This window comes from Pezoporus flaviventris, unplaced genomic scaffold, assembly GCF_033815535.1.
Source record: "Pezoporus flaviventris isolate CSIRO_AGI_PZ_B2104156 unplaced genomic scaffold, CSIRO_AGI_Pfla_v1 ptg000007l, whole genome shotgun sequence".
In the NCBI taxonomy this organism is placed as follows: domain Eukaryota; kingdom Metazoa; phylum Chordata; class Aves; order Psittaciformes; family Psittacidae; genus Pezoporus; species Pezoporus flaviventris.
In genome coordinates, this window is record NW_026892555.1 from 15922116 (window position 1) to 15943897 (window position 21782).

The 21782-nt window shown below is 34.5% G+C and overlaps 1 protein-coding gene across 3 annotated transcripts in view; it reads left to right on the forward strand.

Moving 5' to 3' along the window:
- The window catches only part of CSMD3 (CUB and Sushi multiple domains 3), a 601317-nt gene that overhangs the window by 515744 nt on the left and 63791 nt on the right, over positions 1–21782 (forward strand). For all 3 annotated transcript variants that reach the window (XM_061447844.1, XM_061447845.1, XM_061447846.1), the window contains 6 exons: positions 4630–4818; positions 5321–5467; positions 7704–7892; positions 10229–10414; positions 11727–11921; positions 12311–12484. In XM_061447844.1, the coding sequence (XP_061303828.1) occupies positions 4630–4818; positions 5321–5467; positions 7704–7892; positions 10229–10414; positions 11727–11921; positions 12311–12484 (1080 nt within the window). The remainder of the gene's footprint in view (positions 1–4629; positions 4819–5320; positions 5468–7703; positions 7893–10228; positions 10415–11726; positions 11922–12310; positions 12485–21782) is intronic.

Here is a 21782-nt window from a genome sequence, read left to right on the forward strand (position 1 = left end):
TTCTGTATGTGCGTGTGTGTGTGTACGTGCCTGTGTATGTTCATATTTTCCACCTTTTATTGAAACTGTGACTAGACAGATATAACATTACCTCACTGTTAAAGTCAAAACAAGATTAAAACATGATGAACAGAGACCTATGTGCTGATCCTGAGGCATTCTTTCAGCATTTGTTGCTGAAGGCATATTCATATTCATTGCAAGACCCAAAACAAAATTCTGTGCCTAAAATTTATCTCTTTTGTCATTTTAGTATACTACACAGGTTTTAGGTATAAGCTACCATACTTTAATTGTGCAGGCTATAACACACTACATAAGAACCACTCTGAAAAAATTAACTCAGTACTTCTGTTGGTTCATGTTTGTATTAGTTCACTAATTCTTTTCATTAAGCAGAGCATAGATTTGTTGTTAGACTTCACAGTGTTTAATTCTGTTGCCGTAACCTTGTGTATATGTTAGACGCTTTACCAACTGTTTGGTGAGTTTTGCTTCAATTTTGCTTCAATTTTTAACTTGAAATTAATACCCACATTCAACATTCATTTATTTATTAAATCTGAAAAGTGCTGCTGAACAGAATTTTGAATCCAAGGTATTGCAGTAAAGACATAGTTGTCAATAGTAAAGTATCCCTAGGAGAAAATACTGAAGCAAAACATATTTAAGATTTTATTTGGAGATTTTAATCGTTCCAGGTTAGTTTACATCTGTCCTGGGTTCAGCAGTAGCAGTCATTTTTCTCCTTCTTAGTAGCTGGTGCAGCACTAAGTTCCTAGGACTTTTGGCCTAGGAACAGCGCTGATAACACCAATGTTTTTAGTTGCTGCTTAGCAATGTTTAGATTGACCAAGGACTTCCTGAGCCTCATGCTCTGCCAGGGAGGAGGGGAAGCCAGGAGGAAGCAGAGACAGGACAGCTGACCCAAGGTAGCCAAAGAGGTATTCCATACCATAGCACGTCATGCCCAGGATGTAATTGAGAGTTACCTGGAAGGGCTACGGTTCTGCAGGGTTAAACTAGGTATCAGTCGGTGCTCAGTCAGGTGGGGTGGGTTGAGTTATTGGTCAGCTGGTGGTGAGGTGGTGTATTTTCTTCCCTTGTTATTTCCCTTATCATTATTATTATTGGTGGTAGCAGTAGTGATTTGTGTTATACCTTAGTTACTAAACTGTTCTTATAGCAACCCGTGGGAGTTGCATTCTTTTCGATTCTCCTCTCTGTCCCTCTGGGAGTAGGGGGAGGGAAAGAAGGGGTGGAGTGAGAGAGAGACTGCGTGATTTGCAGCTGAGCTGCTGAGCTTAAACCATGACAACACCACACTTAGTACTATTTAAAACTATGACACTTTGCTTTCTATTTTTCAAGTATTTCTTAAAATTCTTGAGCATTTCCTTCTTTAGATCAGAAAGTAATCACTAAATTCAAGCTTATGCCAGTGTTTATTATCCTTATCATCTTCTTTTGTTAAAACATATTTCCCATATGCAGCATGTAAATTTGCCCTTAATTTCCTTGAAATTATCTTCTACTTTCAGGATAAAATGAAAGCTTCAGAGTAAGAAAATTCAAACTGTATTTTATATCATAATCAGAGGACCCTGAAATTCTTGAGTGATGACTCTCAGCTATATCTCAGCTACATTAGCTCTAGTCTACCCGACTCCCAAGAGAATCCATTGAGCAGAAAGAAGTCTTTAGCTGTTTAGAAAATTCCTGAGGGACATTTAGCTGAAGATCCTGAAATTGAGGAGAGTTTGCAAAGCAGAATCATACAGAATCAGCAAAAGTGGCTGTAAATAAACCACTGCAGCCAAATGAAAAAAAAAAGAAGCATGTCTTTTATTTACTAGATGCTTTTCCTGCCTTCCTGCCACACTTCTCTGTGTGTGTGTGTGTTTATATATATATATGTATGTATGGAGCTGACAAGAGCAATTCTTTCATTTACTTGGAATAAAGTCTGTAATTCAAGTAGCCCATCACTGTAGTTTGGCAGCCAAATTCCAGCCACAGGACTTTTCTCATGTTAGGGTGTTATATTCAATCTCTTCTTGATGAATTGAGACAAACACAGGACAGGAAAATCAACTTTCTAAAGTTAGCAATCAAATGCTTGTTTTGAAAGTGAGAGATCAATATTTTAAAATATGTGGACAGATTGCTTCCTTTTTTTCAAGACCAGGTTGGATGGCTCTTTGAGCAATCTAATCTAGTAAAAGATGTCTCTGTCTGTGGCAGGGGTTGGACTACATGTTGTTCAAAGGTTCTTTCTAACCACAATCATCTGGTGATTCTATGATTTTTACGAGGTTTGTTTATGAAGATGGTTGTTCTTTATTGCTCTCACTTTCTCTTCTGTATTCTCTTATCTGTCTTCATAGTCCAATGACTTTTCCCCCATAAAAGTATGATTTTTGTATTTAATAAGCCAACATTGTTTTCAGTGTTCTGGAGAAATCTAAAATCCAGTTATTTTCTTGTATAACTTGTAACAGCTGAGTACTAACACAGTTTTGTCTGTTAGTTGTGAATATAAAAAAAACAAAACAATTAAGGCTCCTGTTTAGTAGTGTTCAGTTCTGAATAAACTGTAGGCACTTGTTCATTTATCATAAAGCAAAACCAACTACTGGAAAAAGTTCCAGCAACATGGTGTTATGGTTTAACCCCAGCTGGTAACTAAATATGGAACCTCTCACTCACTCCCCACACAGTGAGATAGGAAGGATGATCAGACAAAGGTGAAAGCCTTGGGTTGAAATAAGAACAATTGAAATTAAAAAAATGTAATAACAATGCTACTGCTACTAATAGCAATTGTAATGAAAATGAAGACAACAGGAGAGAAATAAACCCCAGGACCAGCAAATGATGCACAATACAAATACCACCTGCTAACCCAGCCCAAAGCAACCAGCTCCCTCCACTTTATATACTGAGCATGACAGGCTGTGGTGTCAAATGTATTTCTGGGTAGTTTGAGTTATGTGTCGTGGTTTTGCTCTCTCCCAGCTTCTTGCGCTCCTCCTCGCTGGCAGAGCATGAGTGATTATAACAGCTAAGAGAAAGTTTAACTCTCTTCCATATGAAATGGTATTATCAAATGTTTTTATTTAATGGGATTGTTATTTGTGTAGATCTAGTGAATCAAGATAAATTCAAAATCAAGCCTCTTCATCATATTTTTAAACACTTTTTTTCTCAGTTTGAGCAGCTACTTTAAATATTTGTGTTAAATTATTTACAAAGTAGCATTTTTCCTGCTAGCATCCTGTATTCCTCCTGAGACTATGGCAGTTAAGAATAGCCAGAGCTGCTGTGTATTTTCCAGCACAGCTGTAAGTGGAATGTGAATAACTTCAGAATATGATGTGGAAAATAAGAAAAAGTAATTCTTTAAAGTATGGTGAAGGTATGGTTGGCAATACCCATGGAAAAGGTCAGCAGGGATGAGCATGTGTCTTTTTTCATTCCTGCAGGAAACACTCTCATGTTGTGGGGTTTAGAGCCTCCCGGCAATGTTCTCGAGAAAAAGGATAAAGCATGTTCCTTTTCTTATTTCTTAGACTTAAATTTGGAAAAAGGCTGTCAGCAGTTAAGAAATTCTGTGTTTTATAACTTCTTCTTCATGTGACTTAATATCTCTTCACCAGGGAGACAGTCTGTCTCAGTGTTAGAAGGAGGAAAGTTGATCTTAATTTCCTCAGAAAGTGTTTGTCTTATGGTGAAATGCTGTATCATTGTACATTTTTGTTAAAAGGAGAAGTCATCCTGAGATTCTTTAGCTCATTAAGGATTATAACACCAACAGACTGCTAGTCATAAGCTTTGATTTTAAGGACTCTGCTGCTTTTTTTTGGTAAGGAAAGACATAGGACTGTATTAGGTGCGGTAAAAGAAAAACAGAGGTTTTTGTTGCACGTAAAGGCAATAACCTAGCATTTCCCGATGTTTCTATGAATCTAAAAACTAGGTAGCTGAATTAGCATAAGTCATCTTCTTGTCTAGTTAGTCCTTCTGAGCAACACAATGTCAGCTTGAAGCATGTTTTTTATTTACTAGAACAAAGGCGTCATGTCTGAATAGTGCTTGCATTTTGTGCAGGTACATCAGTCTTCTTGGAGCTTGATTGAGGAACTCAAAATTAAGGTGCTGCTTTATACAGACAGGTTGTGGGAAGGATTAGTTACTCTTTATTTAGAATCTGACAATGAAAAATCACAGTGTCTTCAAGTTTTGCTTCCAGTGCAAGACTTTACCTGGGATTATTGCTAACAGTAATAGTAATCTGAGGGAGAAAAAAAGTCTACAGTTCAGTTTTTGAACAATGCAACAATTTTGTACTTAAGTACAGCCTACAAGAATATCTTATCTTCTAGAGAATGAAAGAAGAAAAATGTAATGAGTTGATAACTTCTGAGGGTTGCAGGGCTTATTTTCAAGATATACATAATTTAGAGTTTTATTCTGACTTTGGAATGATTTTCTAAAATGTTGACAATCTTTCTAATTTACAGAGCTAAAATGAGTAATGCAGATCTTATAAACTCTGGAAAATCTTGTCAATCACATGAAACATAAATGTTGGTCTTTAGCATTTTTACCAATCTTTCTATTTCACAGTTCTCTGTCCAGCCAATGAAATGCGTCTGGATTCAACAGGAGTAATACTGAGCCCTGGATATCCTGACAGCTACCCAAATCTTCAGATGTGTGCGTGGACCATTACTGTGGAAAAGGGTTATAATATAAGCATGTTCTTCGAATTCTTCCAGACAGAAAAGGAATTTGATATACTTGAGGTGTTTGATGGTAACTATGGGATGCACAACTTTGGATGATCCTTTTTCTCTATATATGTATTTTACACTGCATCTGTATAATCACTATTGTTTATGCAGAACATAATTTGTCAGTATATATATATTAAAATCTTAAATGAAAAAGATTTTTCATTTAAAAAATATTAATAATATAATAAAATAATAAAAATAATATAATAAAAATAATAAAAAAATTAGCACACATTTGTTGTGCTAAAATAACTGTTGGATTACTTTTTCAAAATTGTACTGGATTAATTATGTTTAGAAATAATTTTTTTTTCTGAATAAATATGTACTGCCTAATGTATAACATATAATATCAACTTCCATTTTTTAATTCACATTTTTTTACCATTGTTTGGAGGATATTTTTATATCTATTAATTGCATGTATATAGCTCACTGTATGTTATTTTAAACTTTGTAACTCCCTTTTTCTCTTTTTCCTTTTTTTTTTCTTTTTTTTCTTCTTTCTTCCTTGTATCAAGGACCAAATAGTCACAGTCCATTGCTCATTTCACTCAGTGGGGACTATTCGTCTTCTCTAAACATAACCAGCCATGGCCATGAAGTATTTCTCCGGTGGTCAGCAGATCATGGCACCAATAAAAAAGGTTTCAGGATAAGATATGTAGGTATGTAAATCAGACTTTCTTTAATGTGTGTAAAATTTCAGTGTGCAACATAATTTGCTCATGTGAAAATGGTAATGTAAGCTAAATTTTGCAACATTAATTTCCCAGACCGAAAGGAAATCCAACCTGCTTTATATATGAACCTCTTGATGCTAATCTTGTGAGTTAAAAAAAAATAAGAAGACTATATGAAGCACATGCTCTGTAGATATTTAAGCAAATATTTCACAGGACTTTAAAATGGCATAGGCCAGTACTAAAGATGAAAGAAGCAGCATTTTCATTCTCCCTCCCATCACTTATTTGCATTCATGTGCCTCTGTGTTCATTACTGGATCATTAACACTTCAGGTGGTACAGAGGAAGAGGTGTAACAAGGCAGGAGTGAAAACAGATATAAGGTGAAAAATTGTGAAACTCAGAAGGATGGAACTTCGTGAGGTTCAACAGAAGCAGCAATCAGTATTAGAAAAGATCAGTTAGTATGCCAAAAAAGCCAACATTGTGTGTGCTATTAATTCAAATGAACATATTTGTGCATATGATGTGAATATGGTACTTGACAAAGATGATTGATTTTTATATAATTGCTTTTACAGAATTATTGTATAATATCAATTTTTACTGGATACTACTATTCATTAATTAAGTCAAAGTAGATCTGTTGCAGTTGACAGCAATTACACAATTTATTTTTATCATGACAAAAGGCATTAAATACACTTAATGAAAAGTACTGGGGATAATAGTTGTAGATACTGGAGAAGTTACTGGCATAAAACAATTTCACTTTACAAAGTGGAGAAAGCAGTAGAGAATAAATATAAAATTCTTTCTGCTATGTTTTTTTTTTGTTTTTTTTCCTGACTCAATTTTTGGCTACTTCACTGTTGCAGAAAAATAATTAGACTAACAAAGGTCTGTTAATCAGTATCAGCATCATCTTTCCCTTTAGGAGAGAACAGTTTTCTCAGAAGTAACATGTTTGTTGTATAGTTAGATAAGATCCACTTTTGGCTAGACATAATGTATTGTATGATACCTATTTTCATTGCATATATTGCTTGTTAGAAAGAAGAGAAAGTTCTTAAAACTCTCTTCCTACTGTCAGTGAGAGAACCATTAGGAGGTAGACAGGAAATATTTACTGGTGATCTGTACCACACAGAAAATGTCACAGTATATTTTCTTATACACTGAAGAAGCATGGTTGTGTATATATCTGATTCTTTCAAGAGTATAAAGCAGAAGCAATTTAGTGTAAGGAAGAAAATATTTTCATACCATGTGATATGAAAGATAGGGCAGTGTTTAAAGAAAGAGTAAACAGCCACATGATTTCATCCTGATCAGAATAAACCTTTGTCTGAGAAAACCATTGCCCTGAAGTCATGGAACACAGAAGGCCTAAAGCGCAAGTGAAGTAGTACTTCTGTATTTGCCTGAAAAAATATGTACCAGTAGTTTTCATGTGTCTTCAAAGCATGAAGGATGAACTTAGAAGCAAACTTCTAACTTAATTTTCTTTCCTTCAAAATGGGAAATTGCTGTCTTGGCTAAGCAGTCTTGGCTCATCCTTGAACAAAACCAATCAGAGACGAAGTAAAATTCTTAAACAACGTTTATCTTAACCTTGCTTTCAGGTCGCAGGTCCTTTCTGGTCCATTCCTTTGGCAAGGTAGGCTAAACCCAAGTGACCTACTAGATTCAGTGGTTTTTTCCATGGATTTATGGTGACGCTCATGAGTAGAATTAAAATCTATTTGGATTTGCTAGCTCACTTCAGTTCATTGTATCACAGAACTTGAAATTAATGATTCATTTAGGACCAGAAGGAAAAGATTATTTAAAAAGTTATGTGCAGTTTGCCCTTGATGTTTCCATCATAAAAAAAAATAAATTGCATACTACTGAAATTTATACAATTGCAATAAATTTTATCATGAACTGAAATTCTGTAGCTTACTTGGTTTAAGAAAGATGATGATAAAACAGTTATACAAGTGGACTACCACTGTATTTCCTTTGAGACTGCTAAAACCTGAAGCCCTTTTATTTTTTGCCTTCAAACTTTGTGAAATTGCTTAATACCTGCGTGATCAGGACACAAAATCCAACTACTTAACAACTCTTATTGATGTTTTCTCAGCTTGTTATTAGATGTTGACTGAATTGTCAAGAATTGTCATCTGGATTCTAAATGTATCTTTTATTTATTCAATATTTATTTTTAAAGCTCTCTACTGTAGTACTCCAGAGTCCCCTCCACATGGTTTCATTGTCAGTCAGACAGGTGGACAGCTCAACAGCATGGTTCGCTGGGCTTGCGATAGAGGTTTTCGGCTCATTGGGAAAAGTACTGCTGTATGCAGGAAGTCTCCATTTGGTTATTATTCATGGGATGTTCCAGTCCCAGCTTGTCAAGGTAAATTCTTTCATTATAAAACAATACAATGTAAGGAACTTTCTTTTTCCTTTTCTAATGTAAGCCATCAGTTAAGAAAAGAATAGCAGGTAATTACATCATGGTTGTGCCTTTCTACGAAAATTTTTCAGCCTGATAAAACTTAAAAAAACAAATGTATTTTTAAAGAAATAGTATTTCAACAGAATTTCTTAAGACTGGAAGATACTAAGAATAATCTACATCTCTGTGAGGGGAAAAAAACACAAGAAATTTTAAATATGAAATTACTCAAAAAGTTCATTTGAGACTGAATATTTAGTAAAGTTTGTTTATGATACAAGAACTATATAGCAAATAGACCTGAAACTTGCTATATTTCCAAGAACAGGACGCTGGATTAAAATGCATTACCTATGATGCCATTCTAATCTTCTGTGGTTTGAATTAAAATTTGAAAGAGTCATCAAGTTAACTTCATCAAGTTCTGCTGCCTTATAAAAAGCAAATCTTTTTCTACTTAACAACGTAAAGGAAATTCTTATTTAATACCCATCACAACTGTATTCTAATTCTTCCTTTCCTGAAAAAAAAGCACTATTGTTCTGATAGCTTAACCTATGTCACTGTTCAGTGAGCTATTAGAATGAATGTTTTTCATGAAACTTTGGACATGTCTTTATTAAAAATAACCAGCAGAGATAAATGATATGGGACTGTTCTATGTTAATGGACAAAAAGTCTTTGAACTATATGTTTCTAAGGGAAAGCAACCTAACCTTTATTAAAGGTGACATAATCTCAGTTTAAAAGGTTTTGAGAAATTTGTCTTAATACATAAAAAGTCTGCCTGTATTTTTAAAAACTGAAATTGCCCCCCTCCCCCAGAAAAAAAGCACAGGCAATGCATTTGCTACATATATTGCTTAAGCCTTTTTCCCACATCAGTTATCTAAGGACTGCCTTCATGTCAGTTATTTCTAGAACTTGATCAGATTGTTAATTATATGTTGCAAACAATGTTGAATTAAAAATAAACCAACAAATCAAAACAAGCAATTTACCAAATTCAAGTAGCAGATAATTATTCTCAACATACTGAGTTCAGTGATAGAAATAGTTGTAATACTCGGATAATACTTTAAGAACAAATGGTGTTAAGTGCTTAGTAATCTCATGGTGTCTGATCAAATACAAAGACTGTTGCCACCAAATGTTAGCATATTGAAAATTATTTTATGTATGTATTAATGGAATGACCATTAATAACAGTTAATTATAATTATACATTATAAGGTGAGCTTTGATACATGATATGAACTTACTCAATTCTCCCAGCAAGTGCTTATGCACACAAAGTGATCTGTGGCCATTCTATGTAGCTGCAGCTCACGACAGCAAACTCTTCAGGTTCAACCTAAAGACTTTACTGCAAAATGCCTCAGGAATAAGCTGCTTCCATACATCTAATTTTCCATTGTTTTGCTGAGGAGAAAATTATCCAACATACATGAGTGATACAGTCAGTTTATGGTACAATCACTTGTATCAAAAGTTTGAGAACATCATCAGTAAATCGCTCTCACGTTCTTTCATAAAGGGTATTTACAAGACAAGACAAGAATAGCTTTGCCATTCCCCCTACTACTGAGCAGTACAGTTTCACTACAGAGTAGTTCAAAGTCATCTCCAGGCTGAATAACTCCAACTCTCTCAGCCTGTTTGCATTGGAGAGGTGCTCCAACTCTTTGACCATCTTTGTGGCCCTTCACTGGACTTCCTCCAACAGGTCCATGTATATCGTATGTTGAGGAACCCAGTTGGATGCAGTACTGCAGGAGGGGTTTCACGAAAGCAGAGTTGAGGGGGAGAAGCACATAGGGCAGAACACTGCACAGCAGTGTGAGAGAGAGGAATGAGGAGAGAACCCCTGCAAAACAGCACTCATTACTTGTCTTCACTTGGACATCAAGCCACTGACAGCAAGTCTTAGAGTACGGCCATCCAGCCAATTCTTCATCCACTGAAAGGTCCATCGGTGATTCGTTCCACCATTTTAGAAACAAGGCTGTAACGTGGGACATTGTCAAATGCCTTGCACAAGTCCAGGTAGATGATGTCAGTTGCTCTTCGCTTATCCTGCAGCTTCTATGATGTAACCCCATCATAGAAGTCACCAAATCAGTTCAGGCATGATTTGCCCTTAGTGAAGCCATGTTGGCTGTCACCAGTAACCTCCTTATCTTTCTTAGCATAGTTTCCAGGGAACTACAATTCATAAACACTTTGAGGTGAGCAAGCGGGAGTTTATAGGGCAGAAGATGATAGAAAATAACTATGTCTTTCTCTTTACTCAGCAATATCGTGTGGAATTCCTAAAGCTCCATTAAATGGTGGGATATTAACCACAGATTACTTAGTTGGCACTCGTGTTACTTATTTTTGCAATGATGGATATAGACTATCAGCCAAGGAACTTACTACTGCAGTCTGCCAGCCAGATGGTACCTGGAGCAATCACAATAAAACACCTCGCTGTGTAGGTAAGTAACAAGTAAAAACTCTCCAGCGAGTAAGAACCTGGCCATACACTTTGTTTATTTATCCAGAGCACAAATCTTCATATTACTTAAACTTTCGGCTTCTGGTTACTTTAATCTATGAATAATTGTTGGTATTAAATTATTGCGAAATACATATTTGAAATGTATATACCTGAGCTATATATTGAAACATTCTGTGACGGCAGACGAAATACACTAGAGATTATGAAAATTTTCAAACTGATGATTAATTTATAGCTACATCAAAGTTAATGGTTGCAGAGGTTTAGGCAAAAGCCATCTCTTTAGTGAGAGTTTCAGAGTTCACACTATTTATATACTGTTAAAAAATCCTGTTTACTATCCAGAATTTAAAAGGCTCTGATCCTCTGGAATACTTTGTCAAAACAGTTGCTTACTATTTATATTCCTCCCATCATTATAATCCTGCACCATCTAAACTTGGGGGAGTATCACTGAAAGAAAAATACATGTTCAGTCCCAGAAAGAAGTGGATACCATTCATTATAAATGGGGTATGAAACCCAAGTGATTGTAAGACTGATAAAAGAAATGTCAGCGTATCTGTTGCACATTAAGATTTTGTTTATTTCACCCAATGAATTTTGGAGAGGAAAGAAAGCATACCCTAGAATAATTTTCAAAGATTTTCCCTTTTTTTTCTTTTCTTCCTTTTTATTGTTGTTGAAAATTTCATTCTCTCATGCCTTTTCCTGTATCTAAAGAACCAGTACAAATGGAGAGAAAGTAGTATCCAGCAAAAATGTTATTCTCTGTCTTTTGATATGTTAGATTAGGGTTGTAGAACTTTTAGGAGGGGTTGGAGGAAGAGCATGAAATTGTGTAGCTGCTGGAAAACCATCTTGGATATGGATAGTATTTTATCTGTCACCGATGTACAGCTTCTCCAAATGAGTGTTTAAGATCTCATAGAATTTATCTGGGTAGAAAAATTGAAATGTATCTACCATTTTAGTAAAGTCTCTGATGGCTGACATAAAGTATCACAGCAGTTCCATAACTCTCACTTTACAGTGAATTCATAGTATAGGTTCTGTATACACCAGTTGCATAGCTCTGTATACACAATCACTGCTCTGCCGGGTCTATTGATCATTACTTAATAAGACAACTCATACATGCTAACCACAGGCAATTTGAAATGCAGCCTTGCTCTTCAAATATTACTTCACTGTATTGAAAATATATTTCTGAATTAACAAAGGCACAGATTTTCCTAATTTCCCCGTATTAAGCCACAACTAACTATGTATTTTCATTATTTTGGAAGTTGTTACATGTCCAAGCATCAATTCTTTTACACTGGAACATGGAAGATGGAAAATAGTGAATGGTTCACATTATGAGTATAAAACAAAAGTAGTTTTCAGCTGTGATCCAGGATATTATGGTTTGGGACCAGCATCTATCGAGTGTCTTGCTAATGGCACTTGGAGTTGGAGAAATGAGCGGCCTTACTGCCAGAGTGAGTACATGTTGTATGTGCATCTGTTCTACAGACTTCAGATAAAAATATAGCTTTTCTTTTTTTTTCTGAAATAAAAATTAACTAATTAAATATTAATTAGAATTTTTTTTCCTGGTTGGAATTTCTGGGTATCCTGAAGGCTATTATTTACAAATAAAGTCCATTAGGTTAAGTGACAAGGAAATAGCTGTAAGCATGACCTGTATCTATTACTTTTTAATGAAAAATGCTTAACACTCTGAAATGTATTTGTCTGTTTCACTGTAATATCAAGGTAAGTGGACTAGTTGATAATTGGCAAAAATAAGTATTTCTGGTTGATAATTATTATTATGCTTGCGATACTCAGCTGTACATATCTGTTTTGATTTGGTTTTGCCATAAAGTTATTTCTTGTGGAGAACTTCCTACACCTCCAAATGGGAAGAAGATTGGAACTCAAATCACATATGGATCTACAGCTATATTTACTTGTGACTCTGGATACATGCTAGTTGGCTCTGCAGTGAGAGAATGTCTGTCTTCTGGACTCTGGAGGGGAATTGAGACCAGATGTTTAGGTATGGATACTAATGTCATGGCTTCCTTATTTTCTTTCTCTCTAGCAGACAAAAGTAAGCAAAATGTATCAGCTTGTCTCTTTCTGTTAGCACAGACATTGAGGAGAGTTCTGCATTTTAAAAATTTGTGTGGCTGTGTTTAATTATAACTATGGTTACCTTTCCACAGATTTAATCCCTTTTTCAGTATCTTCCCAACATACAAAACCCGTGTCACTGGATTGTTGTGTATGCCTCTAAAGTAGACCTGTACATAAACAGTAAGACTGATTGATTCTAGATGTATCAGATTTAATCCATATTCCCAGTAAAAGAAAATACCTGCATAGTAGACCTGAACTCAGTGGTTATGTTACAAAATTAATCTGCACACTTGCAAAAGATACAGAAAAAAAAAAAAGGTTGAAACTTCGCAGGAGCACTGCAACTTTATTTCTCAAAGAAAATCTCTATCCAGACAATATCAAATTTGACACACTTTAGTTGTACATGGTTAGGCATCTTATTTAAAATACTCAGACACCAGCCCCTGAAGAGTTTATGAATAGAATGAACATGTGATCCCTGCAAAAGTATTTCAGGGCTTCTTTTTAATTCATTATTAGCATATGTACTTGATCTGGGTTGTTTTGTTAACCACAGAGACATTGATTTTAACACTGTATGCAATTAACATTTTAGTTTCAGTAGAAATCAAAGCTATGATAGTGTTCCAGTTTTAGAACTCTATGTGAAGGTCATATTATACCTTGTTATTCAACATGAGAATGTAAAAGAACATCCATGGACTGAGACTTTCAGAAGATTCTGAACTATACATTAAATATAGGTGTTGTTGCAATATCTCTTTGTGCAGATTGCTGTTTACCTTTTTAGGCCACTCTACATCCCAAACAATTTTACTTCTGTAATACAGCATTTTTTCTGTGCAAATCTTAATTTAAGCTTAATTTAGATGACTCATAAATGAGCAAAACGTTTGCTTATCAGGCTACTGGCACTGGAAGAGGCTGCCAAAGACAGTTGTGAATGCTCCGTCCCTAGCAGTGTTCAAGGACTGGCTGGACAGGGCCGTGAACAACCTGGTCTACTGAAAGGTGTCCCTGCCCATGGCAGGGGAGTTGGAACTAGATGATCTTAAGGTCCCTTCCTACTTAAACCATACTATGATTCTATGATTAAATGGCAACCAAAGTAATGCAGGAAATATTTTAAAATCTAACAAATGACCTCAAGACAATTTATTTCAGCGCATACTAATCTCCACCACATCAACTTCAACACACAGCCATTTTAAAAATTGTGCTGCTGAAATGTTTTCTGACATATAGATGAGGGGATAAGTAGGCTTTGTTTATGTTTCAGTTTTACAGTGAAAAACATTTAGCAGAGAGAGATAAGAAGAAAAAAAAAAAACATGTTGGAGTTTCTTTTTCTTCTAAACTATCAAAAACAGTAATACAGACTTCTAAATCTAAAAGTTTAGGGACACCATAGTATGTGTGTAATCAAAATGTTCTGACTTTTGTTTTGTCTGGGTTTTCTTTTAATGGGTTGTCTGCAAAGGTTACAGCTGTTGAAGTTTGGAGAAATGTAAAAAAGAGAAATCAGCCAAATTGTCTGCTATTTGTGAATAGCACCTTGAAAAAATACTTGCATTTAAGAATTTTGCCAAAATAACGTTATGTCAAGTGTAGATCACACAGAATGAATTTAATTTCTCCTGCATTTGTCTGTAAAAAAAGAATAAAATAATATAATCTTATATTAATAGGTTAAATCATCTTTCAACCCTTCTGAGAAGATATTAATTATAATTAAGTTCACATACTATATTATCCAGTAACAATAAGCAGTTAAGAAAATGTGTTAAAGCAACTATAGGACTAGAGAGGAAAACAGTAATCTAAAAGATACCTTCTGTATCAGACTGATAGAACTACAGTTAATATTCAAATGTATATCTTCAAAGCTTTAATGACTGCAAATTGTTGCAGAGAACATGAATAGAAGTTTTACTTACAGAAATAGAGTGTAGTATTCATTATATATAGCATATTAAAAAAAAATATGTATGCCTTGCAAAAACAAGGAAAAGAAAAAAAGGAAAAGGCAGTGACAGAGCAAATGTATAAAAGGAAGAGGGTAATGGCTACCATAATTGCTCTTGCAGCAACACTGCCTGCTGTGCTACATCACTGTGCAGGAATGAACTTTCTGGGACGGCTCAGAGTAACTTAGTTAAATTCTTGCTTCTTCAACAAGTGATTAAGCTGGAGGGACGGGTTTATCCAATGACAAATCAGAAGTCAGAAATTTGTTTAAGAAGGTTGAAAAAGTTGATGGAAGGTGGAGGAAATTAAGGATATGGTAGAAAGTGGGAGAAGGGAAATAAAATACAGTAGGAAGATCTATGGAGCAGATAAAGATCCAAGAAATACATTTTTGTGCAATTTATGAATAAATTCTGGGGTTTGTTCTCAATCACTAAAAAATAGTAAGAAAAAATTAAATTTCACTTTCTGCTTCTAAAGCTTTTCTACTCACAGCCATTAACCTTTCTTATATTTTGTCTTAGAGCCTTTCCACTTTTACTTGCTGAAAAACGTACTTATGCTTGGATTCACGTGATTACCTGTGTATTTCTATTTATGTGTGGAAAGTTCCCTTAAGAGTATACTTATATGACATTAATGAAATTCTACAGGATAAAATAATCTCCATGCATTTGGTTAAAAATTACAGATTATTTTTTTCAAAAGTACTACTCAATTTTGCTTATTCATTATGTTAGACTACTTAATTTCCATTCCAGTTATTTGTAATTTGAGCAATTTACGAAATTTGGAATAAATGAGAATACAGGTATCAGCAACAGAGCCTAAAACTAGTTAGTGTTGAACCTAATTAGATACAAGAGTACTAGAACAAGATAAGCTTTAAATCAAATTGAGTAAAAATGATCATTAAAACAAATATTTTCATAACTATAGAAAAGTTTCAGGGTTATTTATTTATTTTTATACCTGTATTGAGTAACAATGATCATTAAAACAAATATTTCTGTAACTAAAGTTTTATGGTTATTTATTTATTTTTATACCTGTAATCAGCCATTTAGTAAGCTGAGCATTTCCCAGAGTGCAAATAAATAGGATCTGCTTCATAGAAGGCTCAATAGTACTTTCAGATTCTGAACTGATATCTGAATGATGAATAGAACTTCTCGACATTTTCAAAAGTTTTTCTCAGACTGAGATTGTCTTCCCTTTATACATTAACACTATTTTAGACTTTTTAACTCCAAGGAGAAGCACTATCAGAAGATAATTATTTTTTCAGCACCTTTTGTTGTTGGGTTGGGTTTTTTATTGTTTTTGGGAGGGGGGTTGACTAATGTAGCTTGGCAGGAGGAAATGCATACTCATTTCCAGAAAGCAGCACAATTTCTAAAATGGCTGTGTGTTGAAGTTGATGTGGTGGAGATTAGTATGCACTGAAATAAATTGTCTTGAGGTCATTTGTTAGATTTTAAAATATTTCCTGCATTACTTTGGTTGCCATTTAATCATAGAATCATAGTATGGTTTAAGTAGGAAGGGACCTTAAGATCATCTAGTTCCAACTCCCCTGCCATGGGCAGGGACACCTTTCAGTAGACCAGGTTGTTCACGGCCCTGTCCAGCCAGTCCTTGAACACTGCTAGGGATGGAGCATTCACAACTTTCTTTGGCAGCCTCTTCCAGTGCCTCAACACTCTCACAGTAAAGAATTTCATCGTAATATGCAACTTAAAATCTGCCCTGTTTAAATTTGAACCCGTTGCCCCTTGTCCTATCACTACAGTCCCTGATGAATAGTCCCTTTCTTTCCAAGACATGCAAGCCCTGTAGAGAAGAAAGGATTTTCTGCAAATAATTCTTTCCTCCTCCACTGAGGTCATCTTGACAGGTTAATTAACTTTGTTGAATAATAGCCTAACTCTCTTTTTTTCAATAATATCTTGATTTGTAGAAGTCTTTCACTTCTGTGCTCATGTTTGACATTGCTTACACCTAAAATAAGCATGGGCATGTTTTTGCCCATAATGCAATGTTTCTGTATTCATTTATTCCTACTCTTGCATCTCAGAGTTTAACTGGCAGACAAGAAATATCATTTGCAGCTGAGTTTTCAAAGGTTCTGACGCCAAGCTGTTACACTCATTCTTCATTGCTACAGCTGGATTTCATGTCAAGTTAGGTAATTTATTTGGTGCTCACACGTTATTAATATCCTTCATACTTACTTTTTTGACTAGTTTCTTTTCTTAATAATATTTCATGTAGTTATTATTCTCAAGCTTTTCTAGACTGGAAATAGAGAATGTTATAGTGCTTCCACCCTCAATCTGTGACTTTCCTGAAGCATTCACCCATTGCCATTGCAAAAGTTACATCTTTTGTTTCAGTTTTAAATTATGGGTTACATTAAGACCTAGGGGCCTCAGCTGGATTCACAGAACTGCTGTATATGTCTTTTATATCCATAGCACAGAAAAGATGGAACTACACACTGTCTTACAGTACAGCACTAAAATAAAGACATTGACAATGAATGAGGCGATCCTGAAAAGTCTAGAATAGCTTACTCTGTAATATTCTTACACTCTAACCTAGTGTGAAGTCAGCTATTTACTGCTAGGGTGTTTGAATTATTTTTTTTCCTGCCCACTTAACAGTAATTATGATAAACTAATTGTTGCAAATCATTGAATGGAGATTTTGCTTAACATTTGCTAACTTTATTTCAGCTTTTCTTCTACCCATAACTCAGTTCTTAATGCAGTGCAGTAAATGTTCTACTTATTATTTGTTTGTATTGGCAATATACCAGGCAAGTGTGCATTTATTTTTCTCTCATTCTAATAAATGCAGATCAGAAGTACAATACTGATCTTGATGCTTGAGCCACTTCCTCCTGTATCTTCCACAAATCTTACGTGATCATTTTTTCATATTTTTGTTTTCAATAGCCTGTCAAGGTGACCACAAAGTTTCATATTTGCTTGCAATTGGTCTTAGAATCAGAATATTACTTTGGGGATAAAAAACTGATACTCCATTAGATAATAACAGTACTATGAAATCTTTTATCCATTATATGTAAGTATTCAATGACTTATTGGCTGCAAACTGATAATAGAATCGGTGTTTCTTAAATACTTGCTCATCTATTTGTGAAATACATTTCCTGTCAAACAACAAAAATTATTTAAAGAAAAAAAGTCAGTGCTGTTCTCAATGTTACAACCTTCGTTTTCCCAAAAGTACTCTTAGTTTTTCTCACAGCATTCCTTTTCTTTCAATTTCTTTATTGTTTTTCAGTTTTCTCCTTAGTTTTTCTGTCAGATTATCTTTGTCTTTACAGAGATCTCTTTCAATATGATACCCATTTTGCAGTATTTGCATTCCGTCCCCAGTGAAAACAGTCCACCTGCAGAACTTAGCTCCTGAGCAGCTTTAGGTTGCATTTAGGAGGAGTAATTTAGCTATCTAATTATAAAAGACAGCTAGCCATGCCTTGTGGTTATATTGAATGAAGGTTAGTTATTACAACAGTTTTATAATTTTTTCTTCAGTTTCAAAATACCAAATTTCAAAACTAAAATGCTCACCTTCTGTAATGATTCAATTAGATGTCTCATTCAGAAACAAAAGTAGTTTCTCAAAAAACTATACACATGTGGTATTTGTTTTTTTTCAGACTACCAAAGAATCATCAGTAATCTGAAAGCTCTCCAGAATGAAAAAAAACCAAAACTTCCAAACCCCAAACTCACTATTATATGTGTATATATGCAGCTACATGCAAACACATAATACACAAAGAAAAGTGTCACAGGCTTCAGAAACTCATTTCAGCATGTTAATAACAGGAAATAAATATCTTTATTTGTCACAAATGGAAGTCCTGAAAAACAATTAACAGCAGAATTGACCCAGAAAACTACCAGGATATGCAATAATGAATATGAGAACATCTTTAATGTATAAGGAACATTTTAAAATTCTTTTCTTCACAGGTACCTTAAGAGGAAAATGGCAAAAAGGAATAATTCCACTAATATTAATGAGAAAAATAAATAAACACCTAGCTTTTAGAAGAAACACAACAGAGCCAGAATAGAATGGAAGAGTAATTGAGTAACAGTTTTTAAGATATGGATGGATAGTAGCGGGTTCGCTTTTGGTTATTTTTTTTTTTGTTGCCTTAAGGGTTAGGGTTTTTTTTTCTTTCCTCTCCTTTTTTAATTGTCATTACATTAGTAGTGATAGCAGGTATTATAAGTGAAAGATCTATTTCCTCTGAGGGAGACCAGTTCTCTAGATGTATGAAATAGAATGGGAAAATAAAGCAAACAAACAAAAAACTCCTGCAAAATATGAATGAATCTCTGACTTCATGACAACTTAGGGAATTTATTCAACTGCATAAATTAGTGGAAATTTAATGTTCTCACAGGTTCACTTAACAGGAACTATGTATAACATTACACACACTTTCAGAAGAAAACACATTGAATTGCTTTCCACATGCACCTGCATGACAGATTTGTTTAATTTTTAAAATGAAAGAAATAGGGATGAACCCACAGTTTTATTTTGGTGGGTGGGGTACTGCTTGTTTTGAAATCTTTTTATGTCTCTCAATCAGACAAAACCTCCCCTGAAAAGCAGAATGATAACTGGATACAAATCCTTCAAATCCCAAATGTTATTTTATTGTATTTAGTTTGTTTTTTTTTTTTAATTGAGATGAAAAACCTGTCAGAAGTCTGGCATATCTTGGTTTTAAACGATATTTAATTCCTTAACACTGTCGCAATAAGCTGATTTAGAATTTTGTTATTACAGAGCTGCAGTTTTATAATAATCTTCATGCATTTAGATTTTTTTTTATTTTTCAGTTTAGAAACCTTACACAGGGATAGGCATAGGCTCTACTATTTAAAATATATACACTTCTTTACTAATAGTGACTAGTTCACAATTAGTCATGCAGTATAGTTAGTACTCCAAATATGTAATTGTTATACAGAGTGGGAAAAAATAATGGAGGCAAAGGAAGTAATAGAATCATAGCCCAAGTTGAAAGGGACCTCAAAAGAACATATGGTCCAACTTTTCTGGGGAAGAGGAGCTGAAATGGGAATATCTAGCATCCTGTTCAGTAACATCTGGAAAACTCCCAGTGATGGGGACTGCATCACATTCTTGTGGAGGTTGTTACAGTGAATGTTTGTTCTTACTATAAAAAATTCTTTCTTGTGTCAAGCTGAAACCTCTCCCAGTGCAACTTGTACCCATTGGCCCTTGTCCTGTCCTTGTGAAGAGATAGCTTCCATCCTCTTTGTACCTGCCCTTTAAGTACTGGAATATTGTGATGAGCACACATTGCAGTTGATGGGCTGAATTACTTCAGGTTTATTCGCTCTGCACAGGAAACAGTGCTTGACCTTTCTGGTGATGTATTCTGCTTTCACTTCGTTGCCATAAAGCAGCACTAAAATCTTAATTAAGAACCAGGCCAAACACTGTAATTAAATGCAAAAATATTCCCTTGAACATGGCCTGAATTACTTCAAACTGTCTAGTTGAACTTCAGTTTCTCCTCCTCATACAGTTAGTCCCATTCATCATAACAAACGTAATAGGGTAGGGAAATTGGGCTCTTTATGGCAATAAAGTCTGCTACATACTAAACAGATTATGACTTCCCTGGAGAATCATGAAGTACTTTGACAGAAAAATATAAACATTTAATATGCCATCTCAGAAAACCCAGCAAATTTCAAGTATGCCTGGTCCTTATTTAACAATGAAGGAAACAGGGAAGGAGCAAACAAGGGTGGAATATACCCTTGAACAGTACCAGATTTGGACTCCCATTCTTAATGACAAAGTCAAATTTTACTCATCAATTGACTAAGTGTGAATTTTCATGTTCTACCTCTACTGTAAATTCTGACATTATCATGATTCATGTGATGAAATACTATACGAAGCTTAAACTGCCAGATGCAACTTATAACAAAAACTTGGGGGGGGGGGGGGGGGCTATTTTTTTTCCTTTTTTTTTTTTTTTTTTTTATATAGGAAGTTTCTAGCCCTGAAAGAATGAGGCAAAATGCTGAAAATTACACCGGAGTATTGTAAATACTTGAAAGATCAAAGGGAAAAAACAATCCAAGCTATACTGCGGCTAAATGTCCTTTCTTGTTGTCAGACCCATGTTTTGGAGATTTGTTTGGGCGGGAAGAAGGGAAGTAGTGGAGAAAAGGAGAACAGAGAAATTTGGGTGGTCACTAATATTTCTTTTTCACTAAAGTACTAGATGAAACACTGGTTGTTTTTCTTGCTTGCCGTAATTATTTTTGCAGTGACTTCTCTGCCATATGACACAGTCTTCATGAAGTCAACCACTCTCAGAGGACTTGGCATTACCACATTATTTGCTGAATAGTAGTGCCCATTTTCCAGAGTTCATTAAGGAAAATAATAACAAATGACACATGGTCCATCTTTTTCCCAGACTCTATCTGGATTAACTGTCTATTTGTGACTTTGGTGGTATAAATAAAAAAAAATTGTATTTTGAGAATAAGGGTAGAAGATTATGACAAGACACACAATGGTTTTTGGTTGCAGGACATTTGGATGTAGCTGCACTGACTGTAACCCAAATGTGTTACTCTTTTTCGGGATTCCTCTGGGATCAATAGAAAAATAAAAATTCAAGTCAATCCAGAGTCAGATTCCAGCAATATATTGTTGAAGTTAATTTGTTTCCATTGTAAGAAGAACATTCATGTGGATTGATATTTATAATATTTATATTATTTTTGTGCTTATATGCATTTTTAATTTTCTTTTAAATATGGAGTGGTATAATGCTAACTTTATTGAGTTTAATCTTAAAAGGAAACTAATGGAAATAATATAGAATTATAAAAGTTTTAATAAGTAGGATTTACTCACATTTTTGAAAATAAATTTAATAACATATATGACATTTAATGTTTTTAATACAGTATCTTTTTGTAATTTCTTATATGTGTACATTTCTACTTAGACAATTGCATTCTATCAGGTTTCCACAAATTAATGAAAATAAACTCTTGAATGAAATAATTTTTAAAAAAAAAAGGAAAGTTAAAGCTGTTCAGCATTTGTTTTAATTAAGTAATTATAGTTAAAAATTTGTCTGGCATATTTACTAATAAATTTTTCTTCTTTTTTTTTTTACTTTGCAAAAA